Below are 24550 nucleotides of genomic sequence, written 5' to 3' on the forward strand. Positions count from 1 at the left end.
CTCTTGCCTACCATTAGCCTGGTTTCATGCAACAGTAAATACACACACGCATACACACATCTACATATTTACTAGTGTCCAATAAAGTACACACATTGAAAGTGTATAATTTCACGACCAAAATAATAAACATGTCCGTCACCCCAAAAGCTTCCTTGTACCGCTGTGTAATTCCTCCCTCCCAGTCCTCTCCCTGATGTCCCAGCCCGGCCAGGGAACCATTCATCTGCTTTCTATCACTGTAAGTTCATTTGCGTTTTCTACAAGTTTATATAAAAAGAACTGTACAGTGTGCACACGTTTGGGGGTCTCGCTTCTTTCACTCAGGCTCATTCTCTTGAGACTCACTCGTGTCGCTGTTTGCGTCAATAGCTTATTCACCCTAAAGCCATTTTATCTTTCTAGAAGAATCAGAGTTACAGGACAGACGTGCCGCAGCCTCCCCCCAGCCCTCGCCAATGTGAACTTTGATGCTTCAGACTTTTGGCCTTGCTGGGTTCCGTGGTTTTGCCAGCAATCTCTATACAGTCATGTGACTCCTCAACTGAAATGACAGCTTCATTTCCAAGTGGAACAAAGCAGAGGTAACACATAAGGAAGTGACAACAGAAATAGCGAGGTCGATAGTTCGGAGTAAAATCCTAAAAGAATACATTTATTTTAAAATAAAATCATCTCAGAATATGTATAAAAGGACATTGACCGTTTACATGCACCCCTTTTACAGCCCGCCCCCAGATGATGCTATCAAAATGGCCTGAAAAAGAAAGGCTACTTTTAAAAAACTCCTCTATAGTAGTGGTTTAACTGTTGTAAGTATTGTAATAATAAACATCTTAGCCAAGTGCGTTTCAAATGCCCGTTATTGAGATAAAACTCCTCTTAAAAAAAAAAAAAAAAAAAAAAAAAAAAAAAAAACTCCTCTTAAGGCCACTGAGGTCTAGAAGTGACATTTAGGAATGTTTCAAGATGTTTTCCTTATAATATGAGATGTTTATGGACTTGCCCTATAAGATATTAGACTGTATTATAAGCTACCGTAATTTAAACAACTGGTATAAAATTAGATTAATGGGTCAAAATAGGTAGCCTAGAAATAGATGTTATAATATGCATCTGTCTCTATGAAATAAATTTATGATAAAAGAAATGTTATAAATCAAAGAGGATGACTGGAGTGTCCATTAATTCAGCTGAGAAAATTGGCTGCTTGGGAAAAGTAAATTTTTTGTACCCCAGAATAAACTGAACATTAATTTAGAATCTGAATTTAAAAATACAAAGCATAAAAAAATTCCAGAGTAAAATAACTGTGAATAGTTACTTGGTCTCCAAGTGAGAAAGTTTTATCAAGACAAAGATAAAAGAAAAAAATCAAAAAGGAAATGATCACTGCATTTTATTTGATATAAATGTAAAACTTGAATTTCAGATATAATAAAATATAAAGTCTACAACAAACTAGAGAGATATTTGCAACAATAGAAAATGTTAGTAAATTTTCCTTACATGTAAAGAACTCCAATAAATTGATAAGAAAATCATGAAGTGTATAAAAGAAAGCCAGTAAAGGGAAAACCAGTTCACAGATGAGGAAACGTGAACAGAAAATAATTTAAAACAACTTTAATTAAGTAGTAATTCAAGAACTGCAAAGGCTTCAAAAGAAATTATATGTATATATTCATTTGTCTATGTATTTTATTTTATAATACTCAGTACCAGCTACTGTGTGATGAATTGCCAATCTACTGATGGGACTGTGATTGCTACAATATTTTAAAAAGCAACTTGGCAATTGTATCATTAGCCTTCAAGATATTCATGATCTTTGATCCAGAGCAATGAATCTATCTTCCATTTGGTACTGTAACTCCTGCTACTACAGACCAACAGCTGAACTGACTGTAAGAATGAAAGCTTTGGGCTTCCCTGGTGGCTCAGTTGTTGAGAGTCCGCGTGCCGATGCAGGGGACACGGGTTCACGCCCCGGTCCGGGAAGATCCCACATGCCGCGGAGCGGCTGGGCCTGTGAGCCGTGGCCGCTGAGCCTGCGCGTCCGGAGCCTGTGCTCCGCAACGGGAGAGGCCACAACAGTGAGAGGCCCGTGTACCGCAAAAAAAAAAAAAAAAAGAATGAAAGCGTTAAAGGGCTAGAGTACAAAATGAAGTTTTCCTTCAAAATCTTCATTAAATGGCTCTAAGAAGATTGACTCATCTTTGAAGAGCATCACATCGGGTGAGACTCACATGATTGCTGACCCTCCCCAGTTCCCACCTGTTTCTGTAAGTTAGTGTGCTTAACTTCCTCTCTTAATCTATTATATATGAGATCTTTTCTTTGTCTGAGTCAAGAGAAAGAAAAACTTATCGAATAAATAAATTTAATAAATAAAACATATTAAATAATTCTTTAAACAGTGTAATTTATTCATTTAGAGTGTGCCAGGATAAATTAAAAGAACTTCCATCTTAAAATGCTGTGTGAAGTCTATTGTGTAAATGGAGGTATTTTGTAAAATAACCTTAAAACTGTAAATTGACATGTTTGGTCAAGTTTAATTTGTTTTGTTTTCTTTTCCTTTTTTCATTTGAAAACTACTTTAGCAATAATTCCATGATTACCACATTCTGCCATTAAGAGATGTTTGTTAGTACCCTAACACTGCAGAAATCTTAATGAGTATGAACTCATTCTATCCATCCTTGTCAGTTAAGGTATTTGCTTCTTGACAAATAAACCCTTTGATACTTTCAGCCTCAGAAATCAGTCTCAAAGCTATTTCCAAGTATAGTTTGTGTGAAATAAAAATGTTTAGCTTTGGGGATAATTTTTCCAAGCTGACATCCCTTGAGCAAGATACCTTTTTAGTGCTTTTATTTGGTTAGACTACACTTTTTCTGAAATATTTTTGTAACACGTAACTTTTTTTTGTACTTTTGCCATTTGAAAATGTGTGGTGTAGCTGGTCTGTAATCAACTTGCAAATTGAAAACTACCATTGGCTTTGTAAGTCAAAAAATAGGTGATTTTGTCCTTGTATATTGTCATTCCATCTGCAGAAATCCTACTGATCTTATAGCTACTACTGGTTTCTTCACAGTTCACAAATGAAGAACTTCAGTGAATGCGACTATTAATCCTGTTGGGAGGTGAATCTCATTTCACCAGAATTAATTTCTGTTTTTGCACTAAAACGATGATGCAGGGTGAGGACACATCACTCTGAAATTGGAAGACGTCCCCACTGAAGGCTCCGAAGTGGCCTGCTCAGCTGAGTTCCAGGTTACTACTCATTATTTTGTTCACCCATTGGGGAATTCGATTATTTTATGTGTTGGGAGACGGCCATTCTAACTACTGTTGACTACCTCTGTTTGGGGAAGATATAACAAGAAAATAAGAAAGAATGTACACGAAGGGCGAGGCTGGCTACTTCTTCCCATACATACTTCCCAGAAGTTGTGCTTTCACTCATATGACCGACAAATAGATTTTTGGATTCACTATGATTTTTCACCAACAAATATTATTATTAACAGATTTTCCTATTTCCACTAGTCCTTGCAATAGTTTGTAGTGTTTCGATCAGAACATACTGTAATAATCAAAAACTTAATTCCATTATAAAAAAATATTGAATAAAAGGCTTTTCAAAAAAAAATAAGTTGAAAGCATCATAACAATTCATGATGCATTTTCTCTTTAGAAATCACATTTTTGGGCTTCCCTGGTGGTGCAGTGGTTAAGAATCCACCTAGCAGTGCAGGGGACACGGGTTCAAGACCTGGTGTGGGAAGATCCCACATGCCGCGGAGCAACTAAGCCCGCGGGCCACAACTACTAAACCCGTGCTCTAGAGCCTGTGTGCCACAACTACTGAAGCACGCACGCCTAGAGCCTGTGCTCCACAACAAGAGAAGCCACCACAATGAGAAAGAAGCCTGCACACCGCAATGAAGAGTAGCCCCCGCTCGCTGCAACTAAAGAAAGCCTGCACACAGCAACAAAGACCCAACGCAGCGAAAAGTAGAAAAAAAAAAAAAGAGAAATCACATTTTTTAGTTCTGTCCACTGAAAAGAACTAGAAAAAACAACCAATGCAATGGCAACAGCAAGTACCCTTGAGCCCAGATTGTGATCTCTAAGTACCATTCCTCTCCACCCACCCCCCATTAAAAGGTACCTGGGCTCCTTAAGAAAAAGCAGGTCTGGGTCAGGAAATGTACGAGACTAGCCTGAAATACTTCTTCCTACCAGAAAACAAGGAGGTTTTAAAGATTCTAGGACTCATGACGAAGGAATCATAAATCAACTTGAAGGAGCTCCCAATGGCCAAGAATGGGACAATTCAAATAGCAAAAATAATAGTCACTGCAAAGTATTAGAACATGTGAAATACTTCAATATTTGTAGTTTCATAGTGATTTTAAAAATTCATTGGTCACCTTTATAGGGTGCTGAGAATCAACTCCTTATTTAAAAAACTTAGAAATAGGAAAAGAGCCATGCATTTAGACTTTATTCTATGACTGCTACCTCAAGGCACCAAAATAATAGATGCTAATAAATGCAGAAAGAATGGTAGATGAGACCAGCACCATTTTGCAGTCCCTAATGAAATAATGGATCTAGGCTAAAATCATTTGTTAAAAGTCTAATGGGGAACTTCATAATGGATGGATGAGACTGGTAAAACCTGACCCTACTGATAAATCTGAACATCACAAAGAGGGACAAACAGACATTATGAGTCTCCTGACGGGACGAATGCCCCAGGAAGCACACAGCATACGACTTAAGAAGTATATAGTTCTTAAGTGTCCTCTCTGCCCCCCTCCAAAGAAAACAGAAAATAATTCACTTATAGATGAATCTGATTGAGTCTCTAGATAGAACTAACTGCTTAACAGAAAATACAGGGGTTAGAGAAACACTACACCCATGCCAGCATTTGTTCTCTCGTCTTTTTTTTTTTTTTAAACATCTTTATTGGAGTATAATTGCTTTACAGTAGTGTGTTAGTTTCTGCTTTATAACAAAGTGAATCAGCTATACTTATACATATATCCTCATATCTCCTCCCTCTTGCGTCTCCCTCCCACCCTCCCTATCCCACCCCGCTAGGTGGTCACAAAGCACCAAGCTGATCTCCCTGTGCTACGGGGCTGCTTCCCACTAGCTATTTCACATTTGGTAATGTATATATGTCCATGTCACTCTCTCACTTCGTCCCAGCTTACCCTTCCCCCTTGTCTTTTTGATGATGGCCATTCTAACAACAGTGAGGTAATATCTCATTGTGGTTTTAATTTGCATTTCCCTAATGACTAGTGAGGTTGAGCATCTTTTAATGTACCCGTTGGCTTTTCATATGTCTTCTTTGGAGAAATGTCTATTCAGGTTCTTTGCCCATTTAAAAAAAATTTTTTTTTTTTTGCTATTGTGTTGAAAATACCATATTTTGCCTAGCATATTGGCATATAGTAAAACACATGGTAACACCTGGTGCCAATGAAAGTTTAAAGAAATGGATACGCTCGTGTGCTGTGGCTGTATTATAAACTACTGCATCCTTTAAAAAAATTTGGCAGTATCTATGCAAATCTAAGATGTGGATTTACTTTGACCAAGCAAAGGTATTTCTAGGTATCTATTCCACAGAAATACATTTGTATGAAGGTGTGTGAAACATTCATTGTAGCACGGTATACTACAGTGAAAATGAGAGGAAATCTAAATATTTGTAAATAAAAGACCAAATCAATTATGGTACAACCATACCAAGCAGTCACTAAAAAGAATATGCTTGTACGGATATAGAAAACTCTCCAAGGTATATTGTGCAAGAAAGTATAGAGAAACGTGCATAACACAATCCCACCTGTGGTTAATAGAATCCAAACTCTATAGATGTACATATGGACATTAATATGTAAAATTATAGCAAAATATCTGGAATGAAATACGCAGTTGAAGTTTGTTTTCTCTGGAGATGCTCTAGGATTGGAGCGTAGGTGTAAGGGAAAGTCCACTCTTTACCATTTATATACATACATGTGTGCATATTTGAAAGGGCAATGTATTCAACTAATTGTCAATTAAAAATTAAAACCATTCAAAAATACATTAAGTGAATGGAAGTACAACAAAATGGTAATTGTGATTTGTAGATCTCTGCGTTCTTTTTATGCTTTCATTATTTTTTATTTCTACAATAAGACTTTCATCATGAGAAAAAAGTTATTTTTTAAAGTGTGGTTGCGTTTACACGAAACCACCTATTTAAGAAGAGGTTAACAAGTTTACCTTTGTTGCATTAATTTTTCTTCAAGAACAATATGGTGTGTTCTTTTTTTATTATCAATGTCTTTATTAAATATCTTTGTACAATGATAACTTCCCCCCTTCTTTAAGTCTCCCTGTACTCTTTTCTTCCCAGCACAGGTTGGATTAAGCCTTGTTTTGTAGTGTCCTACGGATGCTGCAGTGACATTCACTCCACTATATGGAAATTGTTCCGTGATTTAATTATTTCTTGAACAAGTATGTGTTTAGTATTTACTCCATGCCAGAAACTTTCTAAGTGTGGTACAAAAACAAACTCTTTAAAACTCATAACATCTCTAAGAGGAAGGCATAATATTTTTCCCCATTTTGGAGATGAGGAAACTGAGGAAGAGAGAAGTGTCCATCCCAAGGTCATAGTGCAGGTAAGAGGTGAAGCCAGGATTTGAATACTAAGCTGTCCCCCAAGTAGACTATGACTCTGAGTCCAAGGGATCAGGGCACGGTCTCCCCAGCGTCCAGCACATTATGCCTGGGGACGTGGCACAGTAAACGCCAACCGCAAGAATGAGAGATGGGGATGCATGTCTGAGCTTTGAGAGTGAGAGAGAAGTCCAAGAAAATGAAGGATTTATTTTTGGGCTTTGGGTTATTAGTGATGGGAAGTCATAAATTTAGGTGGCAAACCATGAATAGGAAGGAGTTCTGCAGCTCGAGACCAGACCACCCTTTTCCTTGCAGCGGCTGAATTAAACCTTACCTCAGACTCGGCGGGCGTAATCATGAATCCACAGCAGAGGGCAAGGAAAACAAATGGGGAGGCTTGAATTTAATTTTAAATTTATTTATGATTTTAAAAGAAGATTGAGGGCGGAAAGAAGAGCTTTCGTTCCTCTGTTTTTATTCAGATCTGTCACTTTAAAATATAGTCCAAAGCTAGGGTTAAAAAAAAAAAATTACATCCCCATGGAAACGCCAAAAAACTCTCTTTGTTTGATATGCTGACAAAAACCAGGAAAACTTAATCATTTGCCTCTTGAGATTTTTGGTGTTGTTTTTTTGGTGTTGTTTTTGTTTGTTTTAAAAATTCTTTTGTTAGAGAGGTGTGGTGAGGTTTTTCTAGATCTGGGGGGGCACGGAGGGTACTATTATACTATGAAAAGGAAAAATGAGCTGACATGTCACTGTTCTAGTGGCCCAACAATCTGAACTGTTATTGATAGAAAGCAGAGGTGTGTGTGTGTGTGTGCTCGTACGTAAGGGTGGGGACTACGCTTCTCAGTTGCGTGAGAGCTGATAGGAGAAGCTAGGTCTAGAGAGCTCATAGAGTTGGAATGGCAACACCATGGACCCGTCGACATCCTCTTGATCCCATGAGACCTCTGGCAAACCACCGTCACCACAATAAAACTCACAAGAAAACATGGCGCCATTGGTGATTATGCAATAATACCTCCATCTGCTTCACCCAGCACCTCTGCCACCAGAACAGACCTTCAACATGCCTTGTGAATAACCACTCTTCCCGGGTGACTTACAGGAGGCAAGTAGTAAAGAAGAACGGCCTCATTTATTTTACGATTCCTCTGGTGGGGCAGTCCAAAAAAGAAAACTGGGGGCTGAGAAATGCCGGGACTCACTTCTACGGCTGATTTCTGGCGCCCTTGGAAATTACAATTTGCCGCCTTCCCCCTCAGAGAAAGTAAGAATTTATAACAAAAATTTGTAAATTTTTTGTAAAAATGAATGCTGACCATATTGATTTTAGTATCTGTACAACCTCTTAGGGAGAAGGAGGGCTATTCATCACCACGTGGGTAGAAAATTTCCCTTTGCTTATTCACATGCTATTTTAAAGTTAAAGCAAGTCCCATTTCTAAGGTCATTAAGTTCAGGCCTGGCAAAGGGATCAAAGACAATTGCAGAGCTAGGGATGCTATCGTATACTCAATCTCTGAAGAGACTGCCGAAGAGCTTAAATCAGAGTTTGGTTCTGCTTCTGATCCTTTGGAAGAAATAACGGCTTGGCCTCTTCAAGAAGGCAAAATGTCTCACGTTTTTAGTGAAGGGAGAAATTCTGAACGAGGGATCAGGAATAACCTTTACTTGCCTCCCCTTTATATAAAAGCTGAGTGTCACTAAAGAAAGAGGCAGGACGTGCTGGGTGAGTGTAATCGGTCTTCGAGGGGGTGCCTTCATCTGGGGAGCAAGTGTGACTCCAGATCAGAGTCGTCGTGATATGTTTTTCCATCTCAAAGTAAATCCGACGGGGCGGTGACCCCAGCAGGCTGTGTGCGCTGTAGGCACGTGAGTCCCACCCGTGGGAATCGGGAAACACCGCAGTGTATTAGGGACTGGCATTTCCAGAGCCTGCGCTTTTTTCCTGGAAGGGTCCAGAGCCACTGTCTTCCTAAAACGGGTTAAGTCAGCCTCTCTAGAGGCCTGCCTTTGTACCTGTGAACTCTGGAATGGAACGAGCCCATGAAACCCAGGCAAGCGATTCCTCAACAGTTGGGTCTATGCGTGTTCCCGGCAAACACGCCGCATTGCATTACAGCTCAGGCCAGCTTGGGAAGTTTATTTGATTTATGTTATTTTTCCAGTTTTGCTGGGTAAGGAATTTTCAGTGTACTTAAATATCTTCAGAAGACAGACTATTATTCATGAAGCAATTCTACAAAGAAAATATCTGATATTCTTTACTTAGCACATTTCCCCAAAGGGAGCCTGTGCCCTTGCTGGGATGCTTAATTTCTCTCTCTCTCTCTTTTTTTTTTTGCAAAGGAAACTTGTTTGATCTTTTAGCTATCAACCTGGTTTTATTTTTATTTATTTATTTATTTTTAATGGCAGGCTTTCCCAGGGTTCATTAGAACATCACAGAAGCATCTACCCCTTGTTTGTCTCATGACACAATACAGGGTACCCATGGTTCTGGTTCTGAAAATGAAAGAGCTTACCCTGACCAAGTCAGGGTAACCAGGTTTTAGCCCCAGCTTGTTTCCTGATTTTTCTGTGTGACCTTGAAAATTTTATGTAATACCACAGGGTCTGTTTTTTACTCTTGAAATATGAGGTTAATAATCCTCTCCCTGCCTCTTGCAGTGCTGGTTATCAATTCAATCCAGCAAACATTCATGAGTATTAACTCTGGGCCTGGCACCGTGTTAGGCTGAATGAGAAAAGGATCCTGCTTTCTGAAACACAGAATGCAGGAAGATACCTGCTTTGAGCATCATTTGAAGATATAAAAAAGAAACCCGCCCACCTAAGGAATTATAAACGACATGAATCGGCAGATGAATTCTGGAACAGACTTTCCAAACCTGCTCCTTCCAGAAACAGCTTTGGACCTTGAATCTGGGGTCATCGATATGTCACTGAAAATAACGTTCACTGTGAGCTCTCTGGGCTTCCTTCTGATTGCAGTGTCACACTGAATAATGCTCACTCGGTACAAGAAGTAAGAATGAGACTCTAATGTGTTAGACACTTGCAAGAAGGATATATGCTATTTCATTAAACAGAAGGTTAGAATAAATAAAGGCTCAAAAATTTCACATAAGCTTTATTAAAACTTCATAAAAATTCAGATAACCAACTATCTGACTGCTGTTGTATGCAAGCATTATTCTAGGGGCTGGAGAGGGTACAAAGATAATCTGCTGACCCGTCTCTCCCTACTCCCCAGTGAGGCCAGTGCTCTGCTACTATTACATGTTCTTGTTGTGTCATGACTTCTTTTGCAACTGCTATAATTCATGTTTATTAGCAGCTCATTTGTGAAACCTTTGCCAGAGGCTCTTTGAGGGCAAAGACTGTCTTTCTCACTACCATATTCGAGTGCCTACTTCAGCATTGATCCTTAATATGTGTGAATGAATAAATAACATCGCTGTACTACCCATGGGTAATTATGTTGTCATGAGCGTTGGGGGAGATATACTATTAATATTTGTGGATTGATGGATGAATGGCTCTAGCCTGAGGGTGTAAATTCTGTTCTGGGCTCAAGGGTTTCCAAGAGAAAGGGGTGTTGTTCATTGTTACCCCAGGAATACCAGGCCTGGTACATTACTCCATTCTGTACTGAAGGGTCTAAAAGACCATGTATAATTACAAAGCACATAGTATAAGAACGAATGTTATAATAAAATACAAGTTGGTCATATGTTTTTACTATTAAAAGCATCCAGATACTGGAAAGTTATTGATTTCTTTACACTAAATTTAATAGATTTCTTTGTTTAAAGGAAAATGCAAAAATCACATTGAATGAAAAGTTAGAAATACCACATGCTAATTTAGTGTCAGGTGCTAAAAGAGAGAGAAATCTACACACGTACCCACAACACATGTCCCCCATGCATCATGTATGACTTTGACTTTTTCCAAGATGGTAAGTTGTGAGATTACATTCACAACTTGTCTGTGATGATAAGTGCAGTGAACCTAAAAAGCATCTACTTGGAATTATTAAATCAATGCAGCAAACATTTATTAAACATGAAGTATGTACCAGGCACTGTGCTAGGTGCTAGGATGAAGACTGGATTTAAGGGAAAATCAGTGATGGGGAATGAGGTGGGAAACAAGTGATTAAGAAAAGCCGAACCCCTTGAAAATGACTGGTGCCCTACCAAACAGAGCCATCAAATACTGACCCGAGTACTGAGCACAGGACGGGACACTGAAATCTTTCAGAACACACTCTCTGGCACTAATGCTAGACTACCAATCTGGAACAGTTTGAACTTAAATAGGGAAGTACATTCAACCATTTAGAGTTCCCAAGTGGTCAGAAAAATAAGATGACTTCACAATAAACACCCAGCTCACTCCTGCTGCCTTTGTGGGTACAGTTTTCTCTCCAACACCCAGAGAAGGGCTCTTTCCTGGAACGGACCTGAAGCCCAGTGAGCACAATTAAATTAAAAAGCTAACTAATAATTCTCCGGGCGTCCACTGCTGCCCTCAGTAACGTGGTACAGCTATTGATCCCCACTAATGATTGAGTGATTAAGGAGGATAAATTGCCTATGAATACAAAGCAAGCTGAAGGGCTCCCAGCAACAGAGCTGATCATTCTTTATCAATCAGTGCTGTACTTGCCTGTGTAATTCAGTGCAGTGTCCTAAGACACCTTGGATATCACTTCCATGTCAAGAGTGTGGTGTTTTCAGCATCTTTGCTCACCTGGCTTTATTTTGACAGCTTCTGATTTCCTCTTTTGTTATCTTTTCTCCTTGGGCAATGGCCTCTCTTCTTATGTACTTTCTAGTTGCCAGATCATATCTCTAGGAGTCCATTGTTACGAATTAGCACGTGCAAGCGCGAAACTGGTTGATTGTCAGGCTACAGCGTATTTGGTTGTGTGTGGGGTTCATCATACGGATCCCCTAGTTGGATTATGCTTTGATTTCTAGGCCGGGAAAACCACAGCATGAGAGAAATGAAGAGATGACCTCTTTCCCCCATTCCATTCACATCCCTGGGAGAGTTCAGTGAGCATTAACATAAAAATGTAAAAAGGTATTAACTTAAAGGCTGGTGCCAGAATTTTTCTGGAGGGAATAGCTTTGGAAAAGTGTGTAGAAGCACAAAAGTGTAGTCGACTGTTGGAGAAGCCCAAAGAACGAAATCAAAAGGCTTGCGGACGTGTTCTGCATGAGAGAATAAGAGAATTTGCTCCTGAGAGAGGAAGAGAGAGCAGAGTTTGGAGGACAAGGAAAAACAAAAGGGGAGAGAGAGGAGGCAGTAAAAGCTGGAGAGAGCCTGGAATTAGGGTTAGGGGGGAGCCAGTGGAATTTTAAGAAGAGTGAACACAGTCTCCTGTGTTTTGTAATAATTATCTTGTGATTATTATGTAAACCAGTGGTCCTGTGAGTGTGGTCCCTGACCAGCAGCACGAGCATCCCCTGGAAACTGGTTAGAAATACAAGTTCTCAGGCCCCACCCAGACCTCATCAATATGAGAATGCTGTACAGAAACCTGTGTTTTAACAAGCCCTCCAGGTGATTCTGATGTGGTCTGAGTTGGAGAACCACGGCACGGTTGGGGTCTGTGTGCCCGCGAGTTCCTCATCTGCAGATTCAACCAACCGCAGATTGTGTACTATGTTTACCATCGCTGTTGGTTGAATCCGTGGCACACAAGGAATATGAAGGGCAAATACAGGACTTGAGCATCCGTGGATCTGGGGTATCTGTGGCTGTCCCCGAACCAATCCCCAGGGATTCCGAGAGACGACTGTAAACCTTTCTTCCTCTCACCGCCCCACACCGAGTGGCAATTAATGTCTAGACATTCATAGATGTTTTGGGTAACTGTTCATGATGTTTCTAAGACAGCACAGGTGTCAGCACTGAGAGATATAGGATTCCTACACGTAGAGATGGCCACAACAATATCCCCAAGAAATCTGCAGAAATGTTTGGACTTTCACAGGCCAAGGAATTAAGGGGTTGTGGCAGTTTTCTCTGGGTTCTGGGGACCGGGGCAGACCCACCTGCCATGTTCATGTAGTAAGCCTGCTTCCCACCTCGCAACTCTTATGTCTCCTCCAACAAGCTTCCAAAACTCCCTCCTTGCTTCTTGATCTCAACAGATGATTTCGCTTTACATTTTACTGAGAAACACAGAATCACAGGAGGGAACAACCTCGTCCTCCTTCCACTGAGTCTAGAAAACCTGCACCTTCACCCATATCCTACTCTGCTCCTGTCACCGTGGGGGATGGATAGTCCCACCTATCAAGGGCTTTTCACCTGTTCCCTAGATCCCACCCACTCAAGGATTTCTCTAAGTCAGTGACTCTCAACCGTGTCTTCAAGAATCATCTACAGAGCTTTTTGTAAGCCGTGGATCCCAAGCTGCAGAATGTTTGGGTGGGGAGACCGCGGCGTCAGTGGCCAAGCCCCCAGGTGATTCCAGGGGGCAGAGAAGGCTGTGAACCACCACCCTCCCTCTGGGCTGTAAACTCTTTCTCCTGGTTGGTCTCCAGCACCAGAAAATTATGTCCACTCTGTCCTGTCTTTAAAAATTCTCCTTTGACCTTCGTATCACCATCTGTTTCACAGAAGGTCTTCTTGAAGGAGATGGTAATACCTGTGCCTCCACTTTCTCACCTCCCATTACATTGTAGCCCGTGCCCATCTCTCTGGTTTCTGTCCCCATCACACCAGTAAAACAATCTTTCTAATTTTCCCAATGACTTCTGTATTTTCACAGTGTATGGCCACTTTCTTTTCTTATCCTACTCAACTAATAAGCAGCATTCCAAAGAGCTAAAGCCTGTCTCGTTGAATCAGTTGGTGCTCTGACTCTGTGACACCACGTTCTTCTGATTCCCTCTTACCCCACTGGCTACTCTTCGTCAATCTCCCTGTCCTTTGTTTAGACTCGAATTGTTGATTATACTAAATCCATCCTGTTCTTCCTTTAAACTTGCCGCTGGCTCCTGCTGGCGGTCATATTTATATCTCTAGCTCAGCTATATCTCCTCTGAGCTCTAGACTCACCTATTCAAGTGCCTACTAGAACTCTCTGGTTTTATTCTCACCTTCCGCTGATCAGCAATGCCCCTCTGCTCCTTTTCTGTAATGCAGCATCTAGTGGTACCACCATGTCATCTCTAGATCTATGTCACTCTTTCGGAGCAGAGGTACCTGGAAGCTGCTCACCATGGCTACAATGGAACACCAAGGCAATGATCAGGTAGTTGAAGGTTATTAGACCATCAACCTCCTGAATGGTCCTCCTGTAAAGTCAATAGGTCAGGCAGCATGACTAACCCTTTTCACCTCTAGAAGAGAGGCCATATAAGTGCAAATGCATGTAGACATGTGTCCCATCTTACACAGATGATGTAATCCAGAAAAGCTGTTAATAAACCAAAGTTTGGGCAGATCATAGCATTCTTTAAATACCTTAGGGTGTTGGACAGTTATATGAAGTTGTATGATTTTCTTTCTCTAATGCAAGTAAAATCAGTAACAAATTCTTGGTTTACCTATTTTATAAGTATGGCTTTTTAAAATACAATTTTCTTATATTAGGCCACCACCTACGTATTCCACCATCTCAGCCCCCCTTGCTGATTCCTACTCTGTTATACCCCTAAATGTTAGGGTTCTTTAGGGCTTGATAGGACATCCTCTTTCCTTCTTTATCTTTATTTTCTCCAAAGGTGCCAATAAGTCCCAAATTCACATCTCTGATTCTCATCTTACATATCAGGATATCTCCAGTCATTTCTGGTTGAGTGTCTACAGTTATCTCCAAGTAAACATTTTCAAAACATTAGTTTGTCTCTACCCCCTCACTCCCCTCAGTCTTCTCCATTATCCACTCATTTGCAGTTGTATCTGGTTGGCAAGGTTACTATAAACAGATCCCTGTACCTTTGAACTGCACATGGCCCAGTTAGCGGCTCCTGTCACCATCAACTTTGAACACTTGTCTCATAGATAAGGATTATTGGGTATAGGATGATGGAGGTGGTGAGTGGGGAGGATAGGATTAGCTCAGTGACATCTATTAGAATAGACAGTTCAAAGAAAAGGTCAGTAGGATCCAGGTTTATGTTATACAGAGTAGAAAACATTGTTGTTCACTTATTATCTATATGTAAGTTCGGATCAAGCCTGATTTAAGTGCAACTCTCACGTTCAAAGTCAGCACTAATATAGACCCATTTTGGAAGATATTGGAGAGCAATGCATATGGAATAAGATGATGTGAGAAGCCTTTGGTCCCATCAGCTTTTATATGTTTCATTACCTTATTTCTTAAGATCTAAACGTGGACTCTCTTCCCTCAATTTTGCTACAACATTGCATCTGCCTCTGGAACTTAAAATCAGCCTCATGCCAAGTATGGAAGCAGGGGGCAGACAAGGAAGAGCAGAGATGCGGATAGGGAAAAGTACTGTGTGTGACTGAGTTTTTAAATTGGATTGGTAGAGAAATCCTTGGACTTGACTGAGTTTATTTGACTATAACCAGATTTAACTTCTGCAGCAGCCAGAAGGGAAGCCTCAAAATAGCAGTAGAGATTAAGTTGTATTATATTAAAATAAAGTTACATGTTTGCATCTCCAGAGTTACGGTTTATGAAGTGTGCACGCACTATGCGTATAAACAAATTTGTAGAATCTGTTAGACATTCAGGCTTTCTCGTCTTGAATTAAGGAGACAGAGAAATTAGTTCCACTACAGACAGGGTCAACTTTATTCTATTTTTCTGAAGCCAGATTACGGATCCTAAGAGTTTTTTTAAAAAAATTGAAGTATAGTTGCTGTACGATATAAGTTACAGCTGTACATATATAATACAGTGATTCACAATTTTTGAAGGTTATACTCCATTTATAGTTATTATAAAATACTGGCTATGTTCCTCCTGTTGTACAATATATCCTTGCCGCTTATTTTATACCTCATTGTTTGTACCTCTTAATTCCCTACCGCTATATCGCCCCTCCCTCTTCCTTCTCCCCACTGGTAACCGTTAGTTTGTTCTCTGGGAGTCTGCTTCATTTTGTCATATTCACTAGTTTGCACTTTTTAGATTCCACATATAAATGGTATCATACGGTGTTTGTCTTTCTCTGTCTCATTTCGCTTAGCATAATGCCTTCCAAGTCCATCCACATTGCTGCAAGTGGCAAAATTTTGTTCTTTGTTATGGCTGAGACCAGATATATAGATATATACCCCACATCTTCTGGATCCTAATAGTTTTGAAAGTCAAGTTAAAGAAACCCTTTTCGTTTACAGAGCAATAACATACACAGAGGGGATACCATCAACATATAGCTCCACAGTTAACTAATGGTGCAGCTTTAGGCAATCTTCAATTGTTTCCTGCAATAAATCTATAGCAGCATTAACTTCAGGTTATGTCCTCATATACAGTGAGGACAAATTTTGTATCTTTTTCTATCTTTAAAACATGGAAAGTGTATGTAGGAAAGGGACGTCTTGTAGAATAATTTTGCCATCATCCAAAAAGAGACGCATTAGAAATATAGGAACTATTTTTGTAATAAGAAAATAAATCCCTGGCCCTTACCTTCACACCAAGGATTGAAGAGAATGTACGTGTCTGTTTCTGGGTTTCGGCTGGTGCGGATTACACCATAGGGGGTCCAGACAGCAACATACATGCGGAACTTCCCCACAATGCAGTCTGGAGAAGACTGGATGGACAGCCGGACAGACCTGTCCTCTCTCGTGATAACTTTGGCTCCCCACTTGCCACTCTGCAGCTCGGAGACCACAGAGACTGGGATGTAGGTTCCCTTGTTCTCCTGAGGGTAGCGACCTATGAGAAGAAAGAAGAAGTATAGTGTTAAGGAGACTTCACAAGCCATTTTTGTTCTCACTCTGTCACCTTTATAGCGAAAGGTGGGAAATAATTCATTAGACTTGAAATCCTGAAACTTGGGTTGGAATTTCACTTTGGCCACCAACTTGCTGCCTGATGGTGGACAATTTTTGTAACTTCTTTGAAGGTCAGAATTGTCCTGTCTAGATTTTAAAAAAAGAGTAACAGTGCTTACAGAGTTTTTTGTTGGTTGATCAATGAATTCAAATAAGATGTGGAGATACTAACCTTGGATGCAGAAACAAAAACAGAGCTTATAGGGTAATGTGAAGTCATCAGTACCTGAAATTCTGCCGTCTAAAAACGTAGAATTGCTTTTTTAGGGGTGTAAGGCAAATGTTTTTGTTTACTCTGAATACAATTTTACTATTTGTTATACTACCTATAATAGAGCTACATTTATAAGTTGTCCATATGTCATTATTTTCGTGTTTAACTGAAACGTATTTATTGCCAACATCATTAGTAATTTAGGCTTATGTCATGGGCAAGAATTCAGGCTCCGGAGGCAGATTGTCTAGGTTTGAATCTTGGCTATGCTACTTCCTTTACTTCCTTACCTTTGTAACCTCTGGCAAATTACTTGACCTTTACAGATCTCTATTTTCCTCTCTTTTTCTCTATCAATAAATGAGAATAATAATACTACACAACTGTTATAAAGCAGAAACTAACACACCACTGTAACGCAATTATACTCCAGTAAAGATGTTAAAAAAAACTAGTACACAGTGATGAAATAAAATAATACACGTAAGATGCTTTGCACATAATTTCTCATGTTTTTAAAGGATTCCTTGGTAGGCATATTGTTGAAGATAGAGCATTCGAAGGAGGTCGTTCCATAAGCTGCCACTGTGCAATTCTGTGAGATACTTATTCTTAATGAAAATAAATGTATACAGCGCAAGCCAGGGAGAAAGATTAGAACCCCAGTGCTTTGCTATTGTTAGGGGTGTCAGTTTATCAACACTCAGAATGAATATTATCATAAATCCAATAAAGCCTTGAAAATGTTTTTCTGCCAAGGTATGACAGTGTGTCTAGGTGGTGTTCTTGGGAATACGTGGGGCTCAGCTTCCCGGAGCCTGGACATAAATCCACCTGCAAGAATTGTTTGTTCCAAAGGCACCGCCATCCCCATACCTCCGGTATATATGCTCCTTTTTGTACACATTCAGACTGGGGGATGAGTTTACCCTTTCCTCTGGAGGCATTGTTGCGCTCCGGAGCCCCCATCAGTGCTGAAGTGCAGACATCAAAGCAATCTCGCCAGCTAAAGGGACCATAGTTCATTTATTACAGTGACTCCTGGCAGCTGTTGCCACTAAATACTGACTCGCATTTAGAATCCACAGTATTAAATACGACACAAGTTTGGTAAAAGTAAACTTTTGGAGATAAAATGTGTGATAATGACAGACTTATTAGATTTAAAGAAAAAGGATGAAAGGAATTTTAAAATGAACTACATAAGCAGGTTCCTTTAGGAATACCGAAGGATTAGGAGAGTGTATCCAAAGCTATGTGCTATGAGACTCCGCTTCACCTTTGTACTAACATCCGCTATTGTCAGGAGTATCGAAATAACCAAGACAATTGCTAGTTTCCATTATTCCACTTCCTGTTATGATTTCAAAGACATATTAAATTTTATGTATCAAATTCAAGTTATACATAAAAAAGTAAAGAAAAAGGAGAACCATGGTTTTTTTCATGCTGGCTTTGAACCCAGTCACAACTTAATCTAAAGGCTAGTTTGTTTGAAACTTTTTCCTTCCTGCAACGATATTGTCTACTGTGTGCTGGGCATTATTCTAAGTGCTAAAGACAGAACAGCAAACAAAACAGACTCCTGTGCTCATAGAGCTTATAGTGTATGGAAAAAGCCAAGCCCGTGCTATTTATGATACGCATGTATTATTTTACTCCTTATAACAAACTGCGAGAGGGAAATCATTATCAACATCCTAATTTGACAAATCAGGAAACTAACACACAAGATCATTAAGCAATTTGTCCAGGGTGATACAACTAGTAACCAGTGGGTTGAGATTTGAACCAGTCAGTCTGGCTTAAGAGCCTGGGAGTTTCACTTCTAAGCTCTACGGCAGTTGTGTGTGCAGACAATGCTTTGGTGTTGGTGAGAATTGTGATGAAATTCTGACTCTGCAATTAACTCTTGGTGCTACCTAGGGCACGTTTCTTAATTGTCTGAAGTTCCATTTCCTTGTCTCTTTGCAGTCCTGGAAATGGGAAGAAAATAGCTTCTGTAATAGAATGAAAGCTTTTTATGCCTGGCACGCAGTAGAAGTTGACTCACGAGACGTTTATTGTTTGTGTTTTAAACATAACAGCTACTGGAAAGGAAAGCTAGAAGGAAGAAGGGGTGATCTCCCCCCACCCCACGGCCTTCTCTGGTTCTAAACCTGAAGAAAGTGGGCGTCCCGGGAAAAGCAGGTTACTTTTCTTGAGGGAAGTATTGTGGCCAAGGAGAAAGCAATAAGCTGGCTCTGACACTTACTGTGTGATCCTGGCAAAGTATTCATCCTCTCTCAACTAAAATTTCACGTATTCTGTAAAATGGGGATAATATGGTCATAGTTTGTGATGGGGAGGACAGCTTAATAAATGGTAGTCATTGTTATTTCCCCCTTTTCTCAGGCTTTCTGATTCCCCTAATTCGTCCTTTCTCTGTTCCAGGACCGGGAAGACAGGATGGGTTCCCTAATAGCCAACCTAAAGAACCCAAATCTACTTACAAAGGCAAGTTTATTCAAGATTCAAATATACTGAGCTGACTAATATTTCCATCTAGAAAACTTGCACAGCCTCTGCTCCCCCCATCTACTCCCCCGCCAAAGTGATGGCATTCAGTATTAACCAAAACACCTTAATAATTCCAGAATTATCACAGAATTATCTAAAACCCGCCCTTCACTAAAAAAATCTGGTTTTCTGAATCACTATGGTCACTGTCATCTCCATTCATGACTTACGTAGGAGGCAAACTTTATGGTCCATGGGCCAAATGTAGCTTGTTGCATGTTTGTGTAAATAAAGTTTTATTGGAACACACTCATTCATTTGTGTATTACTGTGCTACAATAGCAGAGTTGAGTAGCTGTGACAGAGGCGATATGGTCTGCAATGCCTACAAGATTCACTATCTGGCCCTTACAGTAAAAGTTGGCCAACCTCTGCCTTAGAGAGTTTTATATTTTATTTCTTTAAGGGGTGATTGATTACAGACACTCAGTGTCTAAGACTTGAGCCTAAGAAGAAAATACCATCACCTAGTTTTTTCTTCAAACAGAAATATGTTACTAAACTAATAACAAACATCTTCACTGCTATGGGGTCAACATTTAGTTTCCTTAAAACCTCCTAGTTAAATCCCTCACAGTCTCAGAGGGTATTGAAGACGTAGGAAATGGGTTGTAACTTTTTACTGATTTCACTAGACACTGCTAAAATGTTCAAGTTTATTACTGTAAAAGTTGTTTAGCGTTGCCAAGGCAGTTCACAGAGAGATGGAAATAAAGCACAACAGGAATGGAGGTTTATTTCCCCGGGTCCCTGTGAGGGAATGTTTACAGGTGGGAAACTGGGGTTCTGTGAGGTTATCACATGCAAGACATCCGTATAAGTGGGCAGAGGCAGACACAGGGCATGGACTGAAACCTCTGTGCTAGAAAGCCCGTTCTCCTTTCCCTGCATCATGCTGCCTCTGTGGGGACGGTGGGAGGATGCTGGAGGGATTACAAAGAGGAGGAAGCCAAGAGAAGACTAAAGCTGCAAGATTTGACGGGATAGGAGGCAGAAGGACAGTTAGGACCGCAGTGGTGGATACGACATGTGTGAGGCGGCAGTGTGAATCCCAGGGCTTAATCACTGGTGGTGAGCAGGAAAACCTGGCAGACACGGCCTTCCAAAGAGGGTCTCTGGGGCTTCCCTGGTGGCGCAGTGGTTGAGAGTCCGCCTGCCGATGCAGGGGACACGGGTTCGTGCCCCGGTCCGGGAGGATCCCACATGCCGCGGAGCGGCTGGGCCCATGAGCCATGGCCGCTGAGCCTGCGCGTCTGGAGCCTGTGCTCCGCAACGGAGAGGCCACAACAGTGAGACGCCCGTGTACCACACACAAAAAAAATAAATAAAAAAAAGAACAAAGAGGGTCTCTGGGCTGCGAGGGACATGAGTTGGGAAGGTTTTTAAGGTGATGTCAGTGACAAAAGGGAGAAGGGAGAAGGAGAAGGCCACCACTCATTCGGTCAGGCTGTGTGGCACAAGACCAGCCTATGGAGGCAAATCAGGAACATTCCAAAGGGCCAAAAAAGAACCCAGATTCTCAGGCCTTTTCATATACACCGTATGGAAAAGCTGATTATTAATGTGAGACCTGATGTGTCAATAGTACTTCAGGGTCTTGTCAGCTGCTCCGTAACACCATGTTTAATTCTGAATGTAATGATTTCAATGACAGCTCTGGGGAAGAATTTTCCAGGATCGAACTGTGAGTGAGGAAGTTGTGACAGAGTAGTATTTCATTTCACTAAATAGCCCTCTCCCCTCAGGAGGCAGCACGTTTAAGAGCCCTCGATCAGCCTACACTCCGGAACACCCATCCCTCAACATCCAGGATGGCCCAACAGCTACCCTTGGCCGAATGTGGATGTGAACTTCGGCCTTCCAGAGGTGACCACCATGCACACGTTTGCTGAAAGGGAATAATGGCTGCACAGACGTTTGTTTTGCTTTTTTCCAAAATTGTGTAACTTTCGTGTTAAAAAAACTCTGAGCAAGAAGAATAGAAGCAGGAAATATAATATCCCAGAAAGGATTCTCATTTTGTTTTTAATAATGTAGTCTTTGAAATTGGACTACTTACTAACCATGAAAAAATATAGTTACCAATTGCGTTCTTTCACACTTAACTAAAATGGGTGTCATTTTCCCAAGTGATCTAGAAATTAACATATGCTTTTAGTTTAAATGTTTGTTTTCATCTGTAAAGCGTTTTTCAGGCCACGCTAATCCTCCTTGTAAGGGAAAATTCGCTTGGACTGTACGCCTGTATTCAAATGCACCCATGCCTTCTTTTATCTGACTCTCTCTTTATATATAATATAGACGTGTGAATACAGAGAGAGGCACCTACCTTAACATCCCACTGCTTGTAACCGGGAGGAAGAGGATGAAAATAGTTAATTCCTTTACAGTTTTATTCTTTACTGACCTTGGCTCAATGGGCCTGAGCTTTTTGCACAGCTTCTTCATATTCGTGTCATTTACGTGGTGGGCAAGAGAAATCCACCTCCAGCTCAGACTCAGCCCTACGTGACCTTGGGGGAAACTTGCTCTCAATCATTGATTTTACAGACCTGAGAACCCACTGCATGCTGAGCCCTGCATAGGTAGCACCGCGCAGAGGAAGGTACTGCGTTAAAAAAATTAATGTTTTAGTAAGTGGATGGCTTGGAATGTTTTTACATTAAAAACATAATGTCCTATGTGGTGATTAGGGTCCCAGGTAGTCCAGGAAGGCCACTAATTAGCCTACAGTGTGGTCAGCTTAGTTGAACAGGGTTTGCTAATAGAATCATTCTGACTTCACCTTGCTTATACCTAGAACCTGGGAGGACATAGGATGGAGGAGGACGTTCCTGTAATTGAAGAAGGCGCGCCTGTCAGTCACTTTTCCCTGGTGCTCTGAAATGTGGAAGCGTGAACCTCAGGACACCCCTACTTCTCATCTCTTGGGCAATCATCCACAACTCAAGCGGCCATAGTCTGTGTTCCACCTACGCTATACTTAATGATAATACCTTCGGTCATGAGAGTCTTAATTAATCACCAGGAAACCCCAGACAAAACTTTTCCTCCTTATTAACTTAGATATCTATTTTTCTTATTAACGGAACTGAAGATATTGTTCTTTTGCTCTATAGCCCCACAGGATACCACAATGCCTTGTAGGTGCCAATAAATGTCAATGGACTGAACTGAGACTTTTGCAGATGCCAAGTCCCATTAAGAACATCACCCAGACCTTAGAAGCCCTGGAATGAGAGCCTGTGGTAACCAGTTGTCAATTCCAAGCACCCTTCACAAGAGACAAAAATTTCTGCTTCTAAACTTTTTCCTTCAAGGGGTACTTTTCATTCATATATAAATACATTTCAAGCTGAGCTCTGACTCCACCTAACTGCAGACTTTCTTGAATAGTGAATTCTTATAAGAGGATTGTCTCTAAGGGACTCATGAATATATCATGTCTCCAGCTGGGAAGGTAAATTTCACGATGTTAATTCATTTTTCCATTTGATTCATTGGTTTTTCCCAAGACACACCTTTCATGTTCAAAATAATCAATCTGTTTCCAGATGGGCCCTGGAAGTATTACAGTGACAGCATGATGCATGGGGCAGGACTGGAAGTGTGACTACAGCAGCCTTGTCAAGGGAGGCAAACCTTGTTTTAACTGTCTTAGAATGGAATGGGAGTGCACAGGGACCGGGATGGACTCAGTCTCTGGATAACTTTTAGGAACACCAGGTTACCAACTACGAAAACAAAACAGCACCACCAAAAAAGCAACTATCAAAAAAGGCACAAAAATCCTAGATGGTAACAACTAAGAGGAAAGCAACATAAACGTTCAAAAGCGAATCATTTCATTACAGAACTCAGGAACCTACGCCTTCTATCTAATACCTTGCCAGTGGGATGTATATATAAAGTTTACTTATTTATATTTATTTATTTGGATGTTTTCTAAAGGAAGAAAACTTCCTGGAAATGTTTATTCTAGCAAACCAGAGAAGGAAGGGAAAGCTTCTTGAGGACAGGGACTGACTTTTGTTTAACTTTGTACATCTGGTGCCTTGCATCATCTTGGAACATAGTAGGCTCAATAAATATTTGGTAGCTTGATGATAGCTATATATATATATTTTTTTGCAGTATGCGGGCCTCTCACCGCTGTGGCCTCTCCCGTTGTGGAGCACAGGCTCCGGACGCGCAGGCTCAGCGGCCATGGCTCACGGGCCCAGCCGCTCCGCGGCATGTGAGATCCTCCCGGACCGGGGCACGAACCCGCGTCCCCTGCATCGGCAGGCGGACTCTCAATCACTGCACCACCAGGGAAGTCCGACAGCTATATTCTTTAAGGTGTCTTGTCTACCTTATGTCACTTTCAACACTTCCTAAGTCTCTTAAAATATTTTTTGGGGTGAGGTGTAATTCTGTGAAATATATATGAAGCCAGCACTGTGCAAGGTTCTTTGAATGATTCAGGAAAGATAATAAGGCCATGCCTGCAGAGGACGGTCGGCATTGTGAAGTGCATATGCCTTCGATGACCGACCACGGTAATAATCTGGACATGAGGAGACAAGGGCCTGGCCCAGGGTGTTGCCAACAGCACAGAGAGGAAGAAAAGGACATGGGATAAAATTCAGAGGACACGTCAACAACATGGAGATAAGATAATTTCTTCCTGGGCGAAATAAGACCTCACGGCTCCTTCAACAAAACGGACCACACTTTGAACATGCCTCCAGCATGCCGAAACACAAGTCATCGCAGCTGCTTGGTGCAGTGGAAACCCAGAGAAGGAAGCAGGTAAAGGTGCTACAAAGTGAGAGAGGATCCCTCTGAGAAGGTGGCTTTGGGATATAATCTTAAACGTGGACAAGGCAGGAAGGAGCCTTCCTAGCGGAGGGAAGAAGGAAAGCACGCATCGTGAGGGAACCACGAGATGCCTGTGGTACGAGAAGCAGCTGATCTGGGCAGGGTGAGGACCAGAGGGACCTTTGACACTGTAAAGGCATCTAGGCTGTGTCCTAGGAAGGACGGGAGAGGGGACAGGAG

The 24550-nt window shown here is 41.0% G+C and overlaps 1 protein-coding gene across 2 annotated transcripts in view; it reads right to left on the bottom strand.

Moving 5' to 3' along the window:
• Positions 1-24550, bottom strand: part of F13A1 (coagulation factor XIII A chain) — a 135824-nt gene that overhangs the window by 80349 nt on the left and 30925 nt on the right. For both annotated transcript variants that reach the window (XM_060021597.1, XM_060021596.1), the window contains one exon: positions 16364-16615. In XM_060021597.1, coding sequence (XP_059877580.1) covers positions 16364-16615 — 252 coding nt within the window. The remainder of the gene's footprint in view (positions 1-16363; positions 16616-24550) is intronic.

This window comes from Delphinus delphis, chromosome 10 (genome assembly GCF_949987515.2).
Source record: "Delphinus delphis chromosome 10, mDelDel1.2, whole genome shotgun sequence".
Lineage (NCBI taxonomy): Eukaryota > Metazoa > Chordata > Mammalia > Artiodactyla > Delphinidae > Delphinus > Delphinus delphis.